The sequence below is a fragment of the Bufo gargarizans genome, chromosome 2 (assembly GCF_014858855.1).
Source record: "Bufo gargarizans isolate SCDJY-AF-19 chromosome 2, ASM1485885v1, whole genome shotgun sequence".
NCBI lineage: Eukaryota > Metazoa > Chordata > Amphibia > Anura > Bufonidae > Bufo > Bufo gargarizans.
This window is the reverse complement of record NC_058081.1, coordinates 622,960,561-622,978,376: the sequence shown is the minus strand read 5'-3', so window position 1 is coordinate 622,978,376 and position 17,816 is coordinate 622,960,561. Positions and strand designations below refer to the sequence as shown.

Below are 17,816 nucleotides of genomic sequence, written 5' to 3'. Positions count from 1 at the left end.
TGCGTAAACATTTTTAGACATTTATATTCCAGACTTCTTCTCACGCTTTAGGGCCCCTAAAAAGCCAGGGCAGTATAAATACCCCACATGTGACCCCATTTTGGAAAGAAGACACCCCAAGATATTCCGTGAGGGGCATATTGAGTCCATGAAAGATTGAAATTTTTGTCCTAAGTTAGCGGAAAGTGAGACTTTGTGAGAAAAAAACAAAAAAAAATCAATATCCGCTAACTTATGCAAAAAAAAAAAAATTCTAGGAACTCGCCATGCCCCTCATTGAATACCTTGGGGTGTCTTCTTTCCAAAGTGGGGTCACATGTGGGGTATTTATACTGCCCTGGCTTTTTAGGGGCCCGAAAGTGTGAGAAGAAGTCTGGGATCCAAATGTCTAAAAATGCCCTCCTAAAAGGAATTTGGGCCCCTTTGCCCACCTTGGCAGCAAAAAAGTGTGACACATCTGGTATCGCCGTACTCAGGAGAAGTTGGGCAATGTGTTTTGGGGTGTCATTTTACATATACCCATGCTGGATGAGAGAAATATCTTGGCAAAAGACAACTTTTCCCATTTTTTTATACAAAGTTGGCATTTGACCAAGATATTTTTCTCACCCAGCATGGGTATATGTAAAATGACACCCCAAAACACATTCCCCAACTTCTCCTGAGTACGGCGATACCAGATGTGTCACACTTTTTTGCTGCCAAGGTGGGCAAAGGGGCACATATTCCAAAGTGCACCTTTCGGATTTCGCCGGTCATTTTTTACACATTTTGATTGCAAAGTTCTTCTCACACATTTGGGCCCCTAAATTGCCAGGGCAGTATAACTACCCCACAAGTGACCCCATTTTGGAAAGAAGACACCCCAAGGTATTCTGTGAGGGGCATGGTGAGTTCATAGAATTTTTTATTTTTTGTCGCAAGTTAGTGGAATATGAGACTTTGTAAGAAAAAATAAAAAAAATAAAATCATCATCATTTTCCGCTAACTTGTGACACAACGGTCGTGTACATAAAGCCTAAAAATAATCAAGGTGCGTTCACACCTAGGTTTTTGGCATTTTTCTGCACCTTTGTGATTTTGCATCAGCTCTTTGTGCCATGTATTTTGAGGTAAAAATGGCTCCTGTTGTCAGCTGAAGGTCTATGGGAAATATGAAACACAGGACACACACACAAGTGTTTTTTGCGCCTGGCGTTTTTGTTAATTTGGTAGCTTTTTTTTCCTTTCTCATTTCTTTTAAAAAAAACGCAGCATGCTGGAGTTCTTGGTGTCTTTCAGTGTCTTCTCTATAGGTGAAAAATGCCATGAAGAACACTAGTTGTAAGGCCTCATGCACACGACCGTTGTTGTGTTCCGTTCCGCAAAATGGGGTTCCGTTGTTCCGTGATCCGTTTCCATTTTTGTTTCCGTGTGTCTTCCTTTAGTTTTGGAGGATCACCAGACATGAAGGAAAGTAAAAAAAAAGTCTAAGTCAAGTTTGTCATCCAAATGATAGGAAAAAAAGTACGCGGACGCGGATGACAATCTTGTGTGCTTCCGCGTTTTTTCACGGACCCATTGACTTGAATGGGTCCGCAAACCGTTTTCCGTGAAAAAAATAGGACAGGTTCTATTTTTTTGACGGACTGAAACCACGGATCACGGACGCAAATGACAAACGGTGCATTAGCCGAGTTTTCAACGGACACATTAAAAGTCAATGGGTCCGCAGAAAATCACGAAAAACGGAACAACGGACACGGAATTAAACAATGGTCGTGTGCATGAGGCCTAAGAGGTAAACGGGGCAGATTTACTAAGGCCTCTTTCACACGACCGTATGGTTTTTTCAGTGTTTTGCCGTCCATTTTTTGTTTCCGTTCCGTTTTTCCGTATGGTATACAGTAATTGCATAGAAAAAATTCGGCTGGGCATAAAATTTTGAATAGATGGTTCCGCAAAAACGGAATGGATACAGAAGACATACGGATGCACTTCTGTTTTTTTTTTTGCGGACCCATTGACTTGAATGGAGCCACATAACGCGATTTGCGGGCAATAATAGGACATGTTCTGTCTTTTAACGGAATGGAAAAACGGAAAAGGAATGCATACGGAGTACATTACGTTTTTTTTTTTTGCTGAACCATTGAAATGAATGGTTCCGTATACGGACCATATATGGAACGCAAAAAAAGACCTGTAAACAAAAGAAAAAAAACCTGTAAGGCTGGGTTCACACCTGAGCGTTTTACAGCGCGTTCCTACGCGCTGTAAAACGCACAACAGGCAAGAACCAATGATTCCCTATGGGAATGGTTCTCACCTGGGCATTTTACAGCACGTACGATCGCGCTGTAAAACGCCCGACGCTCAAACAAGTGCTTGAGCTTTTTTTGGGGCGTTTGTCGCGCGTTCCCGCACATAGAAATTCGGGAACGCGCGACAATGTGTGAACGCCAGTCTCTGTATGCGCGATTGTAAACGCCCGTACAATCGCGCATACAGAGCGCTCGTTTCAGAACGCTCAGGTCTGAACCCAGCGTAAGATATAACAAATGGCATCAGACATTTAGTAAATTTGTTGCTAAAAACCCAAATGCAGCCCATGACTGAGACTCCTAAAATGAGAACAAAGAGTCAGAAGTTATTACATTACCCCCTAAGTTTATGCCCCCTTTTAGTTGACTTGGTTTTACTCCAAAAATTTGCATTTTTTGTGCACAAAGGCCTATTTAAAACACGACCCTTTCTCGCTAAGCCGTGCCCCTTTCTACCTAACAACACCTTCTTGTCAGAGGAGGAGTAAAATGGTTAGAAAAGTGTCTAAAACACTTAAGAAATGTGGTGCAAGACATGTTCGCTAGTTTTTTGGGGGTTTTTTGGCACTAAGAATATCAGATGTTTTCAATAGTTAACTTGCCACTGTGTGCAAACGCACCAAAAAAACGCTTATTCTGGTTTTTTTGTACTGGTAAAAAAATATCAAAGCCAAACTCATGTGTATGGAGACCCTAAATCATCATTCATGGTACTCGAATCTAGCACAAGCTGATAGGCAGAGTAGTAACCTGAGGCTCTTGGGTGCCGATGCCAAATTTTGGAACAGTCCCCGCACCTACCATGTGCCACATCTAAAACAGGTGTCTTGTTTTGTTACAGAGGGGCATTTTACTCCTCCTGAGGCACCAGGGTCTGGGGGGTGACGTCACCCTCTGCACCCTCTAAACCTGTACCCCTGCTGACAAGGTGCATTTTAGAAATGGGACAGCTTTGTATTAGAATACCTGCAATTCCAAGAATGAACAGCAGGGGGTGATCTTTACATCTAGTTGCAGAACTCAAGTCACAGATTTACTAAATTCCTTGCACCAGAATTCTGGCATCAGCTGCACCTTCTTTTATGGGGCAAACCACTTAAGACAAATTAATTATTTATCTGTGCTAAAAAGAACAGACGCGTGCGCCTTCCATGACAAAGGGGCCTAAAGTGTCGGCTTAAACTGAGAAAAGTGTCTTAACGTCACCCAAGTGTGCCAAATCTAACACACAGCGCGCGACACTGGAATAACTGGCTCATCTTGTGACTTCCTGCTCTAACCCGGCTTTCACACCTGAGCGTTTCTCAAACGCGTGTTTTTGTCGCGCGTTTTTATGCGCGTTTTTTGTAATAGTAAACGCGCGTTTGACGCGCGTTTGTGTGATTGACTGCAGTGTCCTATGGCCACAAACGCGCGTCAAAACGCCCCAAAGAAGCTCAAGTACTTGATTATGCGTCGGGCGTTTTACAGCGCGATCGTACGCGCTGTAAAACGCCCAGGTGTGAACCATTCCCATAGGGAAGCATTGGTTTTCATGTGTTGAGCGTTTTACAGCGCGTTTGAACGCGCTGTAAAACGCTCAGGTGTGAACTTAGGGTTAGGGGGTAATGGATCAAGTGCGCAGTCTCACAAAAATGGAATAGATATTAGGCATTTCTCGGGCCCCAAGCAAAGTAATGTCTGGGGGCCCTAATCAAAGACCTTTTATATAGTTGTGCCTGTGCCGTGTTAACACAATATATTGCTAGTAAAATTAATGTAAGTTATTACTTTGCAGTCACCATTTTATCATGTATGATCAGTAATATGTGATGTCCATGCTCGTCAGGCGGCCTGAAGCCACATGCAGTGGTATTGCGTTATTCAGCCAGGATTATATTTCACATTGTGCTTCTGGTCTGGTTTAGGACTGCAGGTGACATCTACTATATTATCTGTACTCAGAGAGTTAGCACTGTGATGTCTGTGGTGTTACATAGGACTGCAGGTGACATCTACTACATTATCTGTACTCAGAGAGTTATCACTGTGATGTCTGTGGTGTTACATAGGACTGCAGGTGACATCTACTATATTATCTGTACTCAGAGAGTTATCACTGTGTTATCTGAGGTGTTACATAGGACTGCAGGTGACATCTACTATATTATCTGTACTCAGAGAGTTATCACTGTGATGTCTGTGGTGTTACATAGGACTGCAGGTGACATCTACTACATTATCTGTACTCAGAGTTATCACTGTGATATCTGTGGTGTTACATAGGACTGCAGGTGACATCTACTATATTATCTGTACTCAGAGAGTTATCACTGTGATGTCTGTGGTGTTACATAGGACTGCAGGTGACATCTACTATATTATCTGTACTCAGAGAGTTATCACTGTGATGTCTGTGGTGTTACATAGGACTGCAGGTGACATATACTATATTATCTTTACTCAGAGAGTTATCACTATGATGTCTGTGGTGTTACATAGGACTGAAGGTGACATATACTATATTATCTTTACTCAGAGAGTTATCACTGTGATGTCTGTGGTGTTACATAGGACTGCAGGTGACATCTACTATATTATCTGTACTCAGAGAGTTATCACTGTGATATATGTGGTGTTACATAGGACTGCAGGTGATATCTACTAAATTATCTGTACTCAGAAAGTTATCATTTTGGTATCTGTGCTGTTACATAGGACTGCAGATGACATCTAGTACATTATTTTTACGTGGAAAGTTATTATTGTGTTATCTGTGGCATTACATAGGACTGCAGGTAACATCTACTATATTTTCTGTACTCAGCTAGTTATTTATGTGGTATCTGTGGTGTTACATAGGACTGCAGATGGCATCTACTACATTATCTGTACTCAGAGAGTTATCATTGTGTTATATGTGGTGTAACAATGGACTGCAGGTGACATATATTTTACTATCTGCACTCTGTTAATGAAGTAATATGACAATATTTGTCATGTACAGTAGCTTCATGAACAGAGTGCAGATAGTGTAGTAGATGCTACTTGCAGTCATATGTAACACCACAGATACCACAGTGATAACTCTCTGCCTACAGATAATGTACTAGGTGTCACCTGCAGTCTTATGTAACACCACAGATAACACAGTGGTGATAACTCTGTGTAAAGATAATGTAGTAGATGTCACCTGCAGTCCTATGTAACACCACAGATAACACAGTGATAACTCTGTGTAAAGATAATGTAGTAGATGTCACCTGCAGTCCTATGTAACACCACAGATAACACAGTGGTGATAACTCTGTGTAAAGATAATGTAGTAGATGTCACCTGCAGTCCTATGTAACACCACAGATAACACAGTGAAAACTCTCTGCCTACAGATAATGTACTAGGTGTCACCTGCAGTCCTATGTAACACCACAGATAACACAGTGATAACTCTGTGTAAAGATAATGTAGTAGATGTCACCTGCAGTCCTATGTAACACCACAGATAACACAGTGATAACTCTCTGAGTACAAATAATGTTGTATATGTACTTACATTCCTTTGTTAAACTATATTCATACGACCATATGTGTTTTGCGGTCTGCAAAACACGGATACCGGCCGGTGTGTGTTCCGCAATTTTTGAACCGCACATGCTGTCACTCTCATAGAAAATGCCTTTTCTTGTCTGCAATTGCAGACAAGGATAGGAGATGCTCTATATTTTTTGTGGGGCTGCAGAACAGAACAACTGATGCGGACAGCAAAAATGCGGAACGGGTGCTGAACAAAACATACGGCCGTCTGAATGATCCCTAAGGGCTCATGCACACGAATGTATTTTCTTTTCGCGTCCGTTCCGTTTTTTTTGTGGACCGTATACGAACTATTAATTTTAATGAGTTCACAAAAAAAACGGAAGGTACTCCGTGTGCATTCCATTTCCGTAAGTCCGTATTTCCGTTCCGCAAAAAAATAGAACATGTCCTATTATTGTCCGCATTATGGACAAGGATAGGATTGTTCTATTAGGGACCAGCTGTTCCGTTCAGCAAAACACAGAATGCACACGGACGTCATCCGTATTTTTTGCGGTTCCGTTTTTTGGGGACCGCAAAATACATACGGTTGTGTGCATGAGGCCTAACAATGTAATTACAATGACGATTCCTGGCTGGCTGTAGAATCACTGTTTCCAGTGGTGGTTTCCTGTCTTTCCTACCTGGGGGGGCACTTTCATAACTCTGAAAAGGAGGACATCATACCTGGGATAGTGGGTCACAGAATGGAAACCGTGATCTATATAACAGCGTCAGACAAATGACACTAGAAATCTACAATATAAATCATTGCTTTACTCACTAGACTTGGCACCTACCAGTGATATTTAATGTCTTTCCTCGATGCCTCCAACAGTTTGCTATTGGACATTACAGGGAATATAACTCCCAGCATGCTCTGCCCAGGCTGTTTTATGTGATATCAGAGAACATTACAGGAAGGAGGTATGGGAAAGAACTAGAACTCCCAGCATTTCTCTGGCTCACAATGAATCCATCACTTCACTTTCTTCTCTTCCATATAAAGCCCCGCCCCATCATGTTATGTCATCACAGGTCCTTTCCCACCACTTCTCCTCTTCACTGCTGAGCTCTGCCACCTCCTGCGCTGATGACATGACGGTGATGTCATCACAGGTCCCTCAGCTCTTGCACGGTAGCAGATATAGAGCAGGCCCTGGATAGACTCTGACCACAACTGTATCTGCATCCTTAGGACACAAATACAGTTGTCAGTTATGGCGCTGCCTGACCCTTCCATCACGTGGCCCCACGCAATTGTGTGGTTTGCATGGTGGTAAAGACCACCACTGGGAATTGCAGTTGCACCAAACTTATGGTGCATTTGATCCATTTTGAGTGTGGTTTGCGTCATGCTCGGCACTTTACATTTACTAAGGGGTAGCCAGATGTTTTGTGGGTGGAGCTACATTTTTAGCTAAAAAGTTGACAAAAAAGTCACAAGAGTACTCCAGTCCCCTGGTGGTGTACAAACTGACGGAACTTTTGTAATAAACTAGATTGGACTTTAGACTGAAAAATGTATAGGTATTTCATGCCACAAATGTAATAAATGGCTTTAGACCAAATAGACTCTGCAAAAAAAACAGTTGCATTTTGATAAATGACTTCCACCCTAAGAATTTGGTTCAATACTAGTTTCAGTACTATGCTGACTTTCTGCCAAGAAATAGCGGTACATGGTCCAGGGATACATACTCCCTATATAACTATATAGATTAGCCATTCAGGACTGTCAGAAAGCTGGGTGACAACCACTCTGGCTGTAATGAGCAACGTAATGGTTGTCGCCGAGAAGCAAGAATTCACCTTCTTATATAACGTTGTAGCTTCCATGGGAAATAATCTCTGCTTGTGCTTTTTTTTCAGCTCATAAAGAAGGTCATCCAGCTGGGCGACACTTCTTGCCTCCTCCCCATCATGGAGATATTTAAGGAAGACGACCGCAAATTGATGCAGAATCACTGTCATACGAAGGCAATGGCGATTCTGCAAAGCAAAGGGGATACGTATCTGAAGGAAGCCATCGCTCACCTGTCGTTTGCTATAATTGCATCAGGTAAAATTAGATTTATTTGCCATAAATAATGTTAAGAATACAGCAAGATAAAAACATAAAAATCATAAACCCCCTATTAAAGGGGTGGTCTGGTTTAGAAAACTATATTTTTTATACCCTACTAGGGAATTCTGAGTTATTACAGGAGAGAGACTCTCCCATTCAGGGCCATCACCTATTAGAAAGGCCTCATGCACACGACAGTTTTTTTTCACGGTCCGCAAAAACGGGGTCCGTAGGTCCGTGATCCGTGACCGTTTTTACGTCCGTGGGTCTTCCTTGATTTTTGGAGGATCCACGGACATGAAAAAAAAGTCGTTTTGGTGTCCGCCTGGCCGTGCGGAGCCAAACGGATCCGTCCTGAATTACAATGCAAGTCAATGAGGACGGATCCGTTTGACGTTGACACAATATGGTGCCATTTCAAACGGATCCGTCCCCATTGACTTTCAATGTAAAGTCTGGAGTTCTTTTATACCATCGGATTGGAGTTTTCCCCAATCCAATGGTATATTTTAACTTGAAGCGTCCCCATCACCATGGGAACGCCTCTATGTTAGAATATACTGTCGGATATGAGCTACATCGTGAAACTCAGATCCGACAGTATATTCTAACACAGAGGCGTTCCCATAGTGATGGGGACGCTTCAGGTTAGAATATACTGAAAAACGGTGTACATGACTGCCCCCTGCTGCCTGGCAGGTGCTGCCAGGCAGCAGGGGGCAGACCCCCCCCCCCTGTTTTTAACTCATTGGTGGCCAGTGCGGCCGCCCCCCCTCCCTCCCCTGTAGTTAACTCATTGGTGTCCAGTGGGCCCCCCTCCCTCCCCTGTAATTAACTCATTGGTGTCCAGTGGGCCCCCCCTCCCTCCGCTGTAGATAACTCGTTGGTGGCCAGTGGGCCCTCTCCCCTCCCTCCCCCTTCTAATTAAATTCGCCCCCCTATCATTGGTGGCAGTGGAGAGTACCGATCGGAGTCCCAGTGTTATCGCTGGGGCTCCGATCGGTAACCATGGCAACCGGACGCTACTGCAGTCCCGGTTGCCATGGTTGCTTAGCAATTTGTAGAAGCTTCATACTTACCTGCGAGCTGCGATAGTCTGTGACCGGCCGGGAGCTCCTCCTACTGGTAAGTGAAAGGTCTGTGCGGCGCATTGCCTATAGCACAGACCTGTCACTTACCAGTAGGAGGAGCTCCCGGCCGGTCACAGACATCGCTGCTCGCAGGTAAGTATGAAGCTTCTACAAATTGCTAAGTAACCATGGCAACCGGGACTGCAGTAGCGTCCCGGTTGCCATGGTTACCGATCGGAGCCCCAGCGATTACACTGGGACTCCGATCGGTACTCTCCACTGCCACCAATGATAGGGGGGAGCGATTTTAATTAGGAGGGGGAGGGAGGGGAGAGGGCCCACTGGCCACCAACGAGTTATCTACAGCGGAGGGAGGGGAGCCCACTGGACACCAATGAGTTAACTAAAGGGGAGGGAGGGGGGCCCACTGGACACCAATGAGTTAACTACAGGGGAGGGAGGGGGGGCCCACTGGACACTAATGAGTTAACTATAGGGGAGGGAGGGGGGGCCCACTGGACACCAATGAGTTAACTACAGGGGAGGGAGGGGGGCCCACTGGACACCAATGAGTTAACTACAGGGGAGGGAGGGGGGGGGGGCGGCCGCACTGGCCACCAACGAGTTAAAAACAGGGGGGGGGTCTGCCCCCTGCTGCCTGGCAGCACCTGCCAGGCAGCAGGGGGCAGTCATGTACACAGTTTTTCAGTATATTCTAACCTGAAGCGTCCCCATCACCATGGGAACGCCTCTGTGTTAGAATATACTGTCGGATCTGAGTTTTCACGAAGTGAAAACTCACCTCTGAAAAAGCTTTTATGCAGACGGATCTTCGGATCCGTCTGTATGAAAGTAACCTACGGCCACGGATCACGGACACGGATGCCAATCTTGTGTGCATCCGTGTTCTTTCACGGACCCATTGACTTGAATGGGTCCGTGAACCGTTGTCCGTCAAAAAAATAGGACAGGTCATATTTTTTTGACGGACAGGAAACACGGATCACGGTCTCGGCTGCAAAACGGTGCATTTTCCGATTTTTCCACGGACCCATTGAAAGTCAATGGGTCCGCGAAAAAAAACTGAAAACGGCACAACGGCCACGGGTGCACACAACGGTCGTGTGCATGAGGCCTAAGACTGAAGTGCAGCTACAAAAAGTATCTCTCATTCCCGCCATGTCTGTGCATTGCATGGATAGCGAATTCTTTTGAATGAAAACTGAGTAATACTTTTCACTTCCTGTGGGGGCACCTTGCGCAATATAGGAAATCACTGGAGGCCCCAGCAGCAGGACAATCAGTGATCAAATTATTTCAAGGGAACCCTTCAAAGAACAGACGATTAATATTATAAAAAAAAAAAACGGACAATCCCTTAAAGGGCAACTGTCAGCAGTTTTGTACCTATGAAACTGGCTGACCTGTTACATGTGCGCTTGGCAGCTGAAGGCATCTATGTTGGTCCCATGTTCATACCTGCCTGCATTGCTGAGAAAAATGAAGTTTAAAGAAGTTTAAATATATGCAAATGAGCTTCTGTCCCACCTAAGGAGACTATTTGTGGCCGTCTTCTTCCGAAATAAACGTGTACCAACGTTGCCATCAGAATCCCTGAAGATGGTGAGATCAAGAAAGGTAATTTGAGAATCCTGTATCTCAGATGTGAAAAACAATCCCATTGTGTTGTTGTTCAGGTCTGTAACAAAGCTGTTAAATTCAACTACGCTTCCTGACCACAGAATCAGCACACATCATCGATGTAACCATAGGCGTGCGCAGCCTATTGCATTAGGGTGTGCACCATAAAGTACAAACACACACGCCCCGCGCACGTGTGTATGTATATATATATATTATATACATACACACACAGGCCGGGCCTCACCCTAGCGTTGCCATGACTACCCCTCTGCGCAGTGGCGACTCTAGGAACAATATATAGGGGGGGCACATAAGATACCACAGTCAAAAATGGGGGGGGGGCACTAATAATTTTCACCACTTAATCATACTACTGAAAAAAAAACAAAATAAGTACATATAAATAAGATTACAAAATACGAGAGTATTGTGGTATGCAGGGATACCTTTTTATTGTACTATCCTAATACTTAAAAGACAAGCTTTCAAGAGTTTTCCTTTCTTCCTCAGTATTGCTTCAGACCTGAGAAAGAGAGAAACACTCTCCAAAACTTTTCTTTAGAGTTTAAAGCAGTTTCAGCGCTATAATAAAATAATTTACTTACAAAAGAAGCTATTCAGTCTGCTGTGCCGTCCTCTGCTTGCTTCCGCGGATCTTCCCCTGCTTTCAGTCTCTCCTCAGTGCGCGGGTGCACTGTTATGGAGGGGATCTGTGGATGACGCACTGTTATGGGGGATCTGTGGATGACGCACTGTTATGGGGGATCTGTGGATGACACACTGTTATGGGGGATCTGCGGATGACACACTGTTATGGGGGATCTGCGGATGACACACTGTTATGGGGGATCTGCGGATGACACTGTTATGGGGGCATCTGTGGATGACACTGTTATGGGGGCATCAGTGGATGACACACAGTTATGGGGGCACCTGTGGATGACACTGTTATGGGGGCATCTGTGGATGACACTGTTATGGGGGCATCTGTGAATGATGCACTGTTAAGGGGATATCTGTGGATGGCACTGTTATGGGCATCAGTGGATGACACACGGTTATGGGGGCATCTGTGGATGATGCACTGTTATTAACAGTGTGCGTCATCCACAGATCCCCCCATAACAGTATCAGCCACAGATCCCCCCATAACAGTGTCATATTCCACACAGATCCCCTATAACAGTGTCATATTCCACAGATGCCCCCATAACAGTGTCATCCACAGACCACAAATATCCCCTTAACAGTCAATTAAAAGGGATATCTGTGGATGGCACTGTTATGGGGGCATCTGTGGATGACGCACTGTTATTAACAGTGCGTCATCCACAGATCCCCCCCATAACAGTATCAGCCACAGATCCCCCATAACAGTGTCATATTCCACACAGATGCCCCAATAACAGTGTCATCCACAGATCCCCCATAACAGTGTCATATTCCACACAGATGCCCCCAAAACAGTGTCATCCACAGACCAAAGATATCCCCTTAACAGTCTATTAAGGAGATATCTGTGGATGGCACTGTTATGGGGGGCCGGGGGGATCTGTGGATGACACATATATAGCAGCATCTTGTGCTATATATGTGTCCACAGACCCCCCCCCCCATAACAGTGTCCCTAACAGTGACCCCCAACAGGGGGGGGTGGATGCCTCAGGCCGGCAACTATAGACCCCGCCGTGTTCCTTTGGCAAAGTGTTGTAAACTTGTAGTTGTAATACTATTACTAACTTACTGGGACAGTGGGACTCCCTCCAGCTAGTATTCGTACAGGCACTGGGCAGGCTCAAACATTCAAACTAGGCCGGCGGCAGCGTAACGTGACGTCACTCACGCCGCACGCGCCTGCTCCTCCCACTTTATTAATGAAGCAGGCGGAGCAGGCGCGTGACGTCGGAGTGAGTGACGTTATGCAGCCGGCCGCCGGGACACAGAGCACAGGACTCCCCAGGAGCAGTCGAGCAGATGTCATTAAAGCTGTGCGAGTGTGCGGGGCAGCCGGAGTTTAAGAGGCAGCTGCGGCAGGCGGCGGTGCAGGAGCACAGAGGTGTGATTAGGGTGTGCCCAGGCACACCCGGCACACCCCGTGCGCACGCCTATGGATGTAACCTAGCCATAAATTAATATGGTCAGCCCATTTATGGTTATTCTCAGCAAACACAACTTCCTGTTTCCACCAGCCCAGTTAGAGGTTGGCGAAGGTGGGCGCACAAGGGCTCCCCATCACCACCCCCCTGAGCTGGTGGTACTTACGGTGGTCAAAGATGAATACATTGTGTTCGAGAATAAAACTCAGAAGTTCAAGAACAAACTCATTATGCTGCCAAAGATGGATGCCACGTTGATTTAAAAATGAGGCTACTACTCCACACCCCTTGTCATGAGGTATGGAGCTGTAGAGTGCCTCCACGTCTAGACTGGCCAGCATAACGTTTTCACCAATATGGATCCCCTCCAATTTCTTGATCACATCCATTGAGTCACTGAATTAGATTTAAATACACTGGGTGTCCCCAAACACTGACTTAATATATGGACATAGCTATATATGGAGTCAGAGCAGGGACTCTTAAGCCGCGTACTCACACTGGGGGATTCCCTCATCTTCTGCATAGACCTCGTTTGGCCCTGGCACCCTCCTCTCTTCAGGGCAGGGGGTGCCTGGTTTAATGCTCGGTTCCTCCCTTTGACTTCCATTGAGTTCAGGTGCTCTGTAGAGCACCCGAGCATCCCAAAGTGTTCTACTCGAGCACTTTGGTGCTTGATCAACACTAGTGGTCACCCAACTTCCCATATAGCAGATTCATAGGCGTGCGCAGCCTATTGCATTAGGGTGTGCACCATAAAGTACAAACACACACGCCCCGCGCACGTGTGTATGTATATATATATATTATATACATACACACACAGGCCGGGCCTCACCCTAGCGTTGCCATGACTACCCCTCTGCGCAGTGGCGACTCTAGGAACAATATATAGGGGGGGCACATAAGATACCACAGTCAAAAATGGGGGGGGGGCACTAATAATTTTCACCACTTAATCATACTACTGAAAAAAAAACAAAATAAGTACATATAAATAAGATTACAAAATACGAGAGTATTGTGGTATGCAGGGATACCTTTTTATTGTACTATCCTAATACTTAAAAGACAAGCTTTCAAGAGTTTTCCTTTCTTCCTCAGTATTGCTTCAGACCTGAGAAAGAGAGAAACACTCTCCAAAACTTTTCTTTAGAGTTTAAAGCAGTTTCAGCGCTATAATAAAATAATTTACTTACAAAAGAAGCTATTCAGTCTGCTGTGCCGTCCTCTGCTTGCTTCCGCGGATCTTCCCCTGCTTTCAGTCTCTCCTCAGTGCGCGGGTGCACTGTTATGGAGGGGATCTGTGGATGACGCACTGTTATGGGGGATCTGTGGATGACGCACTGTTATGGGGGATCTGTGGATGACACACTGTTATGGGGGATCTGCGGATGACACACTGTTATGGGGGATCTGCGGATGACACACTGTTATGGGGGATCTGCGGATGACACTGTTATGGGGGCATCTGTGGATGACACTGTTATGGGGGCATCAGTGGATGACACACAGTTATGGGGGCACCTGTGGATGACACTGTTATGGGGGCATCTGTGGATGACACTGTTATGGGGGCATCTGTGAATGATGCACTGTTAAGGGGATATCTGTGGATGGCACTGTTATGGGCATCAGTGGATGACACACGGTTATGGGGGCATCTGTGGATGATGCACTGTTATTAACAGTGTGCGTCATCCACAGATCCCCCCATAACAGTATCAGCCACAGATCCCCCCATAACAGTGTCATATTCCACACAGATCCCCTATAACAGTGTCATATTCCACAGATGCCCCCATAACAGTGTCATCCACAGACCACAAATATCCCCTTAACAGTCAATTAAAAGGGATATCTGTGGATGGCACTGTTATGGGGGCATCTGTGGATGACGCACTGTTATTAACAGTGCGTCATCCACAGATCCCCCCCATAACAGTATCAGCCACAGATCCCCCATAACAGTGTCATATTCCACACAGATGCCCCAATAACAGTGTCATCCACAGATCCCCCATAACAGTGTCATATTCCACACAGATGCCCCCAAAACAGTGTCATCCACAGACCAAAGATATCCCCTTAACAGTCTATTAAGGAGATATCTGTGGATGGCACTGTTATGGGGGGCCGGGGGGATCTGTGGATGACACATATATAGCAGCATCTTGTGCTATATATGTGTCCACAGACCCCCCCCCCCATAACAGTGTCCCTAACAGTGACCCCCAACAGGGGGGGGTGGATGCCTCAGGCCGGCAACTATAGACCCCGCCGTGTTCCTTTGGCAAAGTGTTGTAAACTTGTAGTTGTAATACTATTACTAACTTACTGGGACAGTGGGACTCCCTCCAGCTAGTATTCGTACAGGCACTGGGCAGGCTCAAACATTCAAACTAGGCCGGCGGCAGCGTAACGTGACGTCACTCACGCCGCACGCGCCTGCTCCTCCCACTTTATTAATGAAGCAGGCGGAGCAGGCGCGTGACGTCGGAGTGAGTGACGTTATGCAGCCGGCCGCCGGGACACAGAGCACAGGACTCCCCAGGAGCAGTCGAGCAGATGTCATTAAAGCTGTGCGAGTGTGCGGGGCAGCCGGAGTTTAAGAGGCAGCTGCGGCAGGCGGCGGTGCAGGAGCACAGAGGTGTGATTAGGGTGTGCCCAGGCACACCCGGCACACCCCGTGCGCACGCCTATGAGCAGATTAGACGACTCAGGGACTTATATTCATTTTTATAGAGGAGTATAGAGGAGACATGCTCTGTAAAGATTAGGAGCTGGAATATGTGAAATAATGGATGATGAAACAGCAGGTGAAACCCGTTCTTATTAACTTTAAGTGGCTTGTCGCGGTGAAACTTCAAAGGGGTCATTTTCCTATTGCGGATGGCTTTCCGTGTGCACTGCAGATCATCAAAGCTGGGGAAAATGAATGTAACAATAATTAATGAAGTTTTTATTATGTAACTTAACCGTAAGCTTTAGTTTCTGGATCACTGGAGGTAGAGGCGGTGTGCTGCTGTCTGACAAGGGTGATATCGTTTATATGGTGGTGGGGGGGCCAGAAGGATTTGCAGATAAAACCTACAGTAGTACAGTATCTTAAAGGAGCTGTCCACTTTAAAAAAATCTTCTGGCCCTCAGTCCAGGATAGGTCCTCAGTACTAAGGGGGCATTCATGCGACCGTATTTTTGGTCTACATCTGATCTGCAAAAGATGAAGACCGTGCGCTGTCTGCATCTGCATGTCCGTTCTGTGGCCCTGCACATTAGAATAGAACATGTCCTATTCTTTTTTATTTTTTGGAGAAGAATAGACAAAGAGAGAGATGTGCTGATTTGCAAATTGCAGAATGCACACAGCTGGTATCCATGTTTTGTGAACTTTTAGAGGCATTTATTAAGACCAACGTTTTAGACACCGGTATAAAAAAACCCTATACCTAGCGAGAATCCATCGGAGTTAGGGTCCATTCACACATCCGTTGAATGGGTCCAGATCTGTTCCGCAATGATGTAGAACTGGTACAGACCTATTCATTTTTAATGGGGCCAGAAAAGATGGGCAGCTGCGGACAAGAATAGACATTTCTATTGGGGTGCTGGCCTGGTGTTTTGCGGATCCGCAATTTGCGAATCCGCAAAACACTGCGGACGTGTGAATGAACCCTTAGGCTACTTTCACACTAGCGTTTTTGGTGGATCCAGCAGGGTTCAGCAAAAACGCTTCAGTTACTGATAATACAACCATCTGCATCCGTTATGAATGGATCCAGTTGTATTACCTTTAAGTTAACATAGCCAAGACAGATCCGTCATGAAATCCATTAAAATTTAATGGGGGACGGATCAATTTTCTATTGTGACAGAGTGTGTCAGTGAAAACTGATCCGTCCCCATTGACTTGCATTGTGGGTCATGATGGATCCGTTTTGCTCCGCATTCTAAGACGTAAAGCAAACCGCAGCATGCTGCGGTTTGCTCTCTGGTATGAGAATGGAACGGAATGCATTTTGGAGCATTCCTTTCTGTTCAGTTAAGTTTTGTCCCCATTGACAATGAATAGGGACAAAACGGAAGCTTTTTTTCCGGTATTGAGATCCTATGACGGATCTCAATACCAGAAAATATTAACGCTAGTGTGAAAGTAGGCTTATGAAGAGGCACCGGCCTCTCCATAACTTCGGCAGATCCTCCACCACTTGGAAATGTAAGACAGCTTCCTTGCTGTCTTACATTTACACTATTTTTTACGCCTTAAACAGGTGTAGAAAATGATGATTAAGACAGGCCAGCCGGCCCTCTTCCCCGCCTATGCCACGCCCACTTTTGTAGATCTTTGCGCCACAATGTGCTCCAGAAATACGGCTAATTTACTCCCTGAAAGCATATTACAAAAAAACTTTCCAGAAATCAATGCTACAATTGAAGATAATAAACGTTGTGCTATATCTTATTAGAGAAAAAACCTCGGTCTCCACATATCAGGCTCCTTTCTTCCTCCTACCCCCTGCACCACAGTTGCCAGTAGAAATCAATGAAGAGGGGAAGGGAAGGATAAATCAGCTACAGGATGAGAGAGAGAAAGAGAGACAATGGCTACTAATGGCATTAATGTAATGTTTTATCTCATCCCAGTGCTGGATTCACAGCTACACTGTACAGTACTGCTGTACAGGTCCTTCTAAAAAAATTAGCATATTGTGATAAAGTTCATTATTTTCTGTAATGTACTGATAAACATTAGACTTTCATATATTTTATATTCATTACACACAACTGAAATAGTTCAAGCCTTTTATTGTTTTAATATTGATGATTTTGGCATACAGCTCATGAAAACCCAAATTTCCTATCTAAAAAAATTAGCATATTTTATCCGACCAATAAAAGAAAAGTGTTTTTAATACAAAAAAAGTCAACCTTCAAATAATTATGTTCAGTTCTGCACTCAATACTTGGTCGGGAATCCTTTTGCAGAAATGACTGCTTCAATGCGGCGTGGCATGGAGGCAATCAGCCTGTGGCACTGCTGAGGTGTTATGGAGGCCCAGGATGCTTCGATAGCGGCCT

General features: G+C 45.2%; 1 protein-coding gene across 1 annotated transcript in view; it reads left to right on the top strand.

Moving 5' to 3' along the window:
* TTC34 (tetratricopeptide repeat domain 34) overlaps window positions 1-17,816 on the top strand; it is a 154,995-nt gene that overhangs the window by 23,029 nt on the left and 114,150 nt on the right. The window contains exon 3 of the mRNA XM_044278347.1: window positions 7,732-7,921. Coding sequence (XP_044134282.1) covers window positions 7,732-7,921 — 190 coding nt within the window. The remainder of the gene's footprint in view (window positions 1-7,731; window positions 7,922-17,816) is intronic.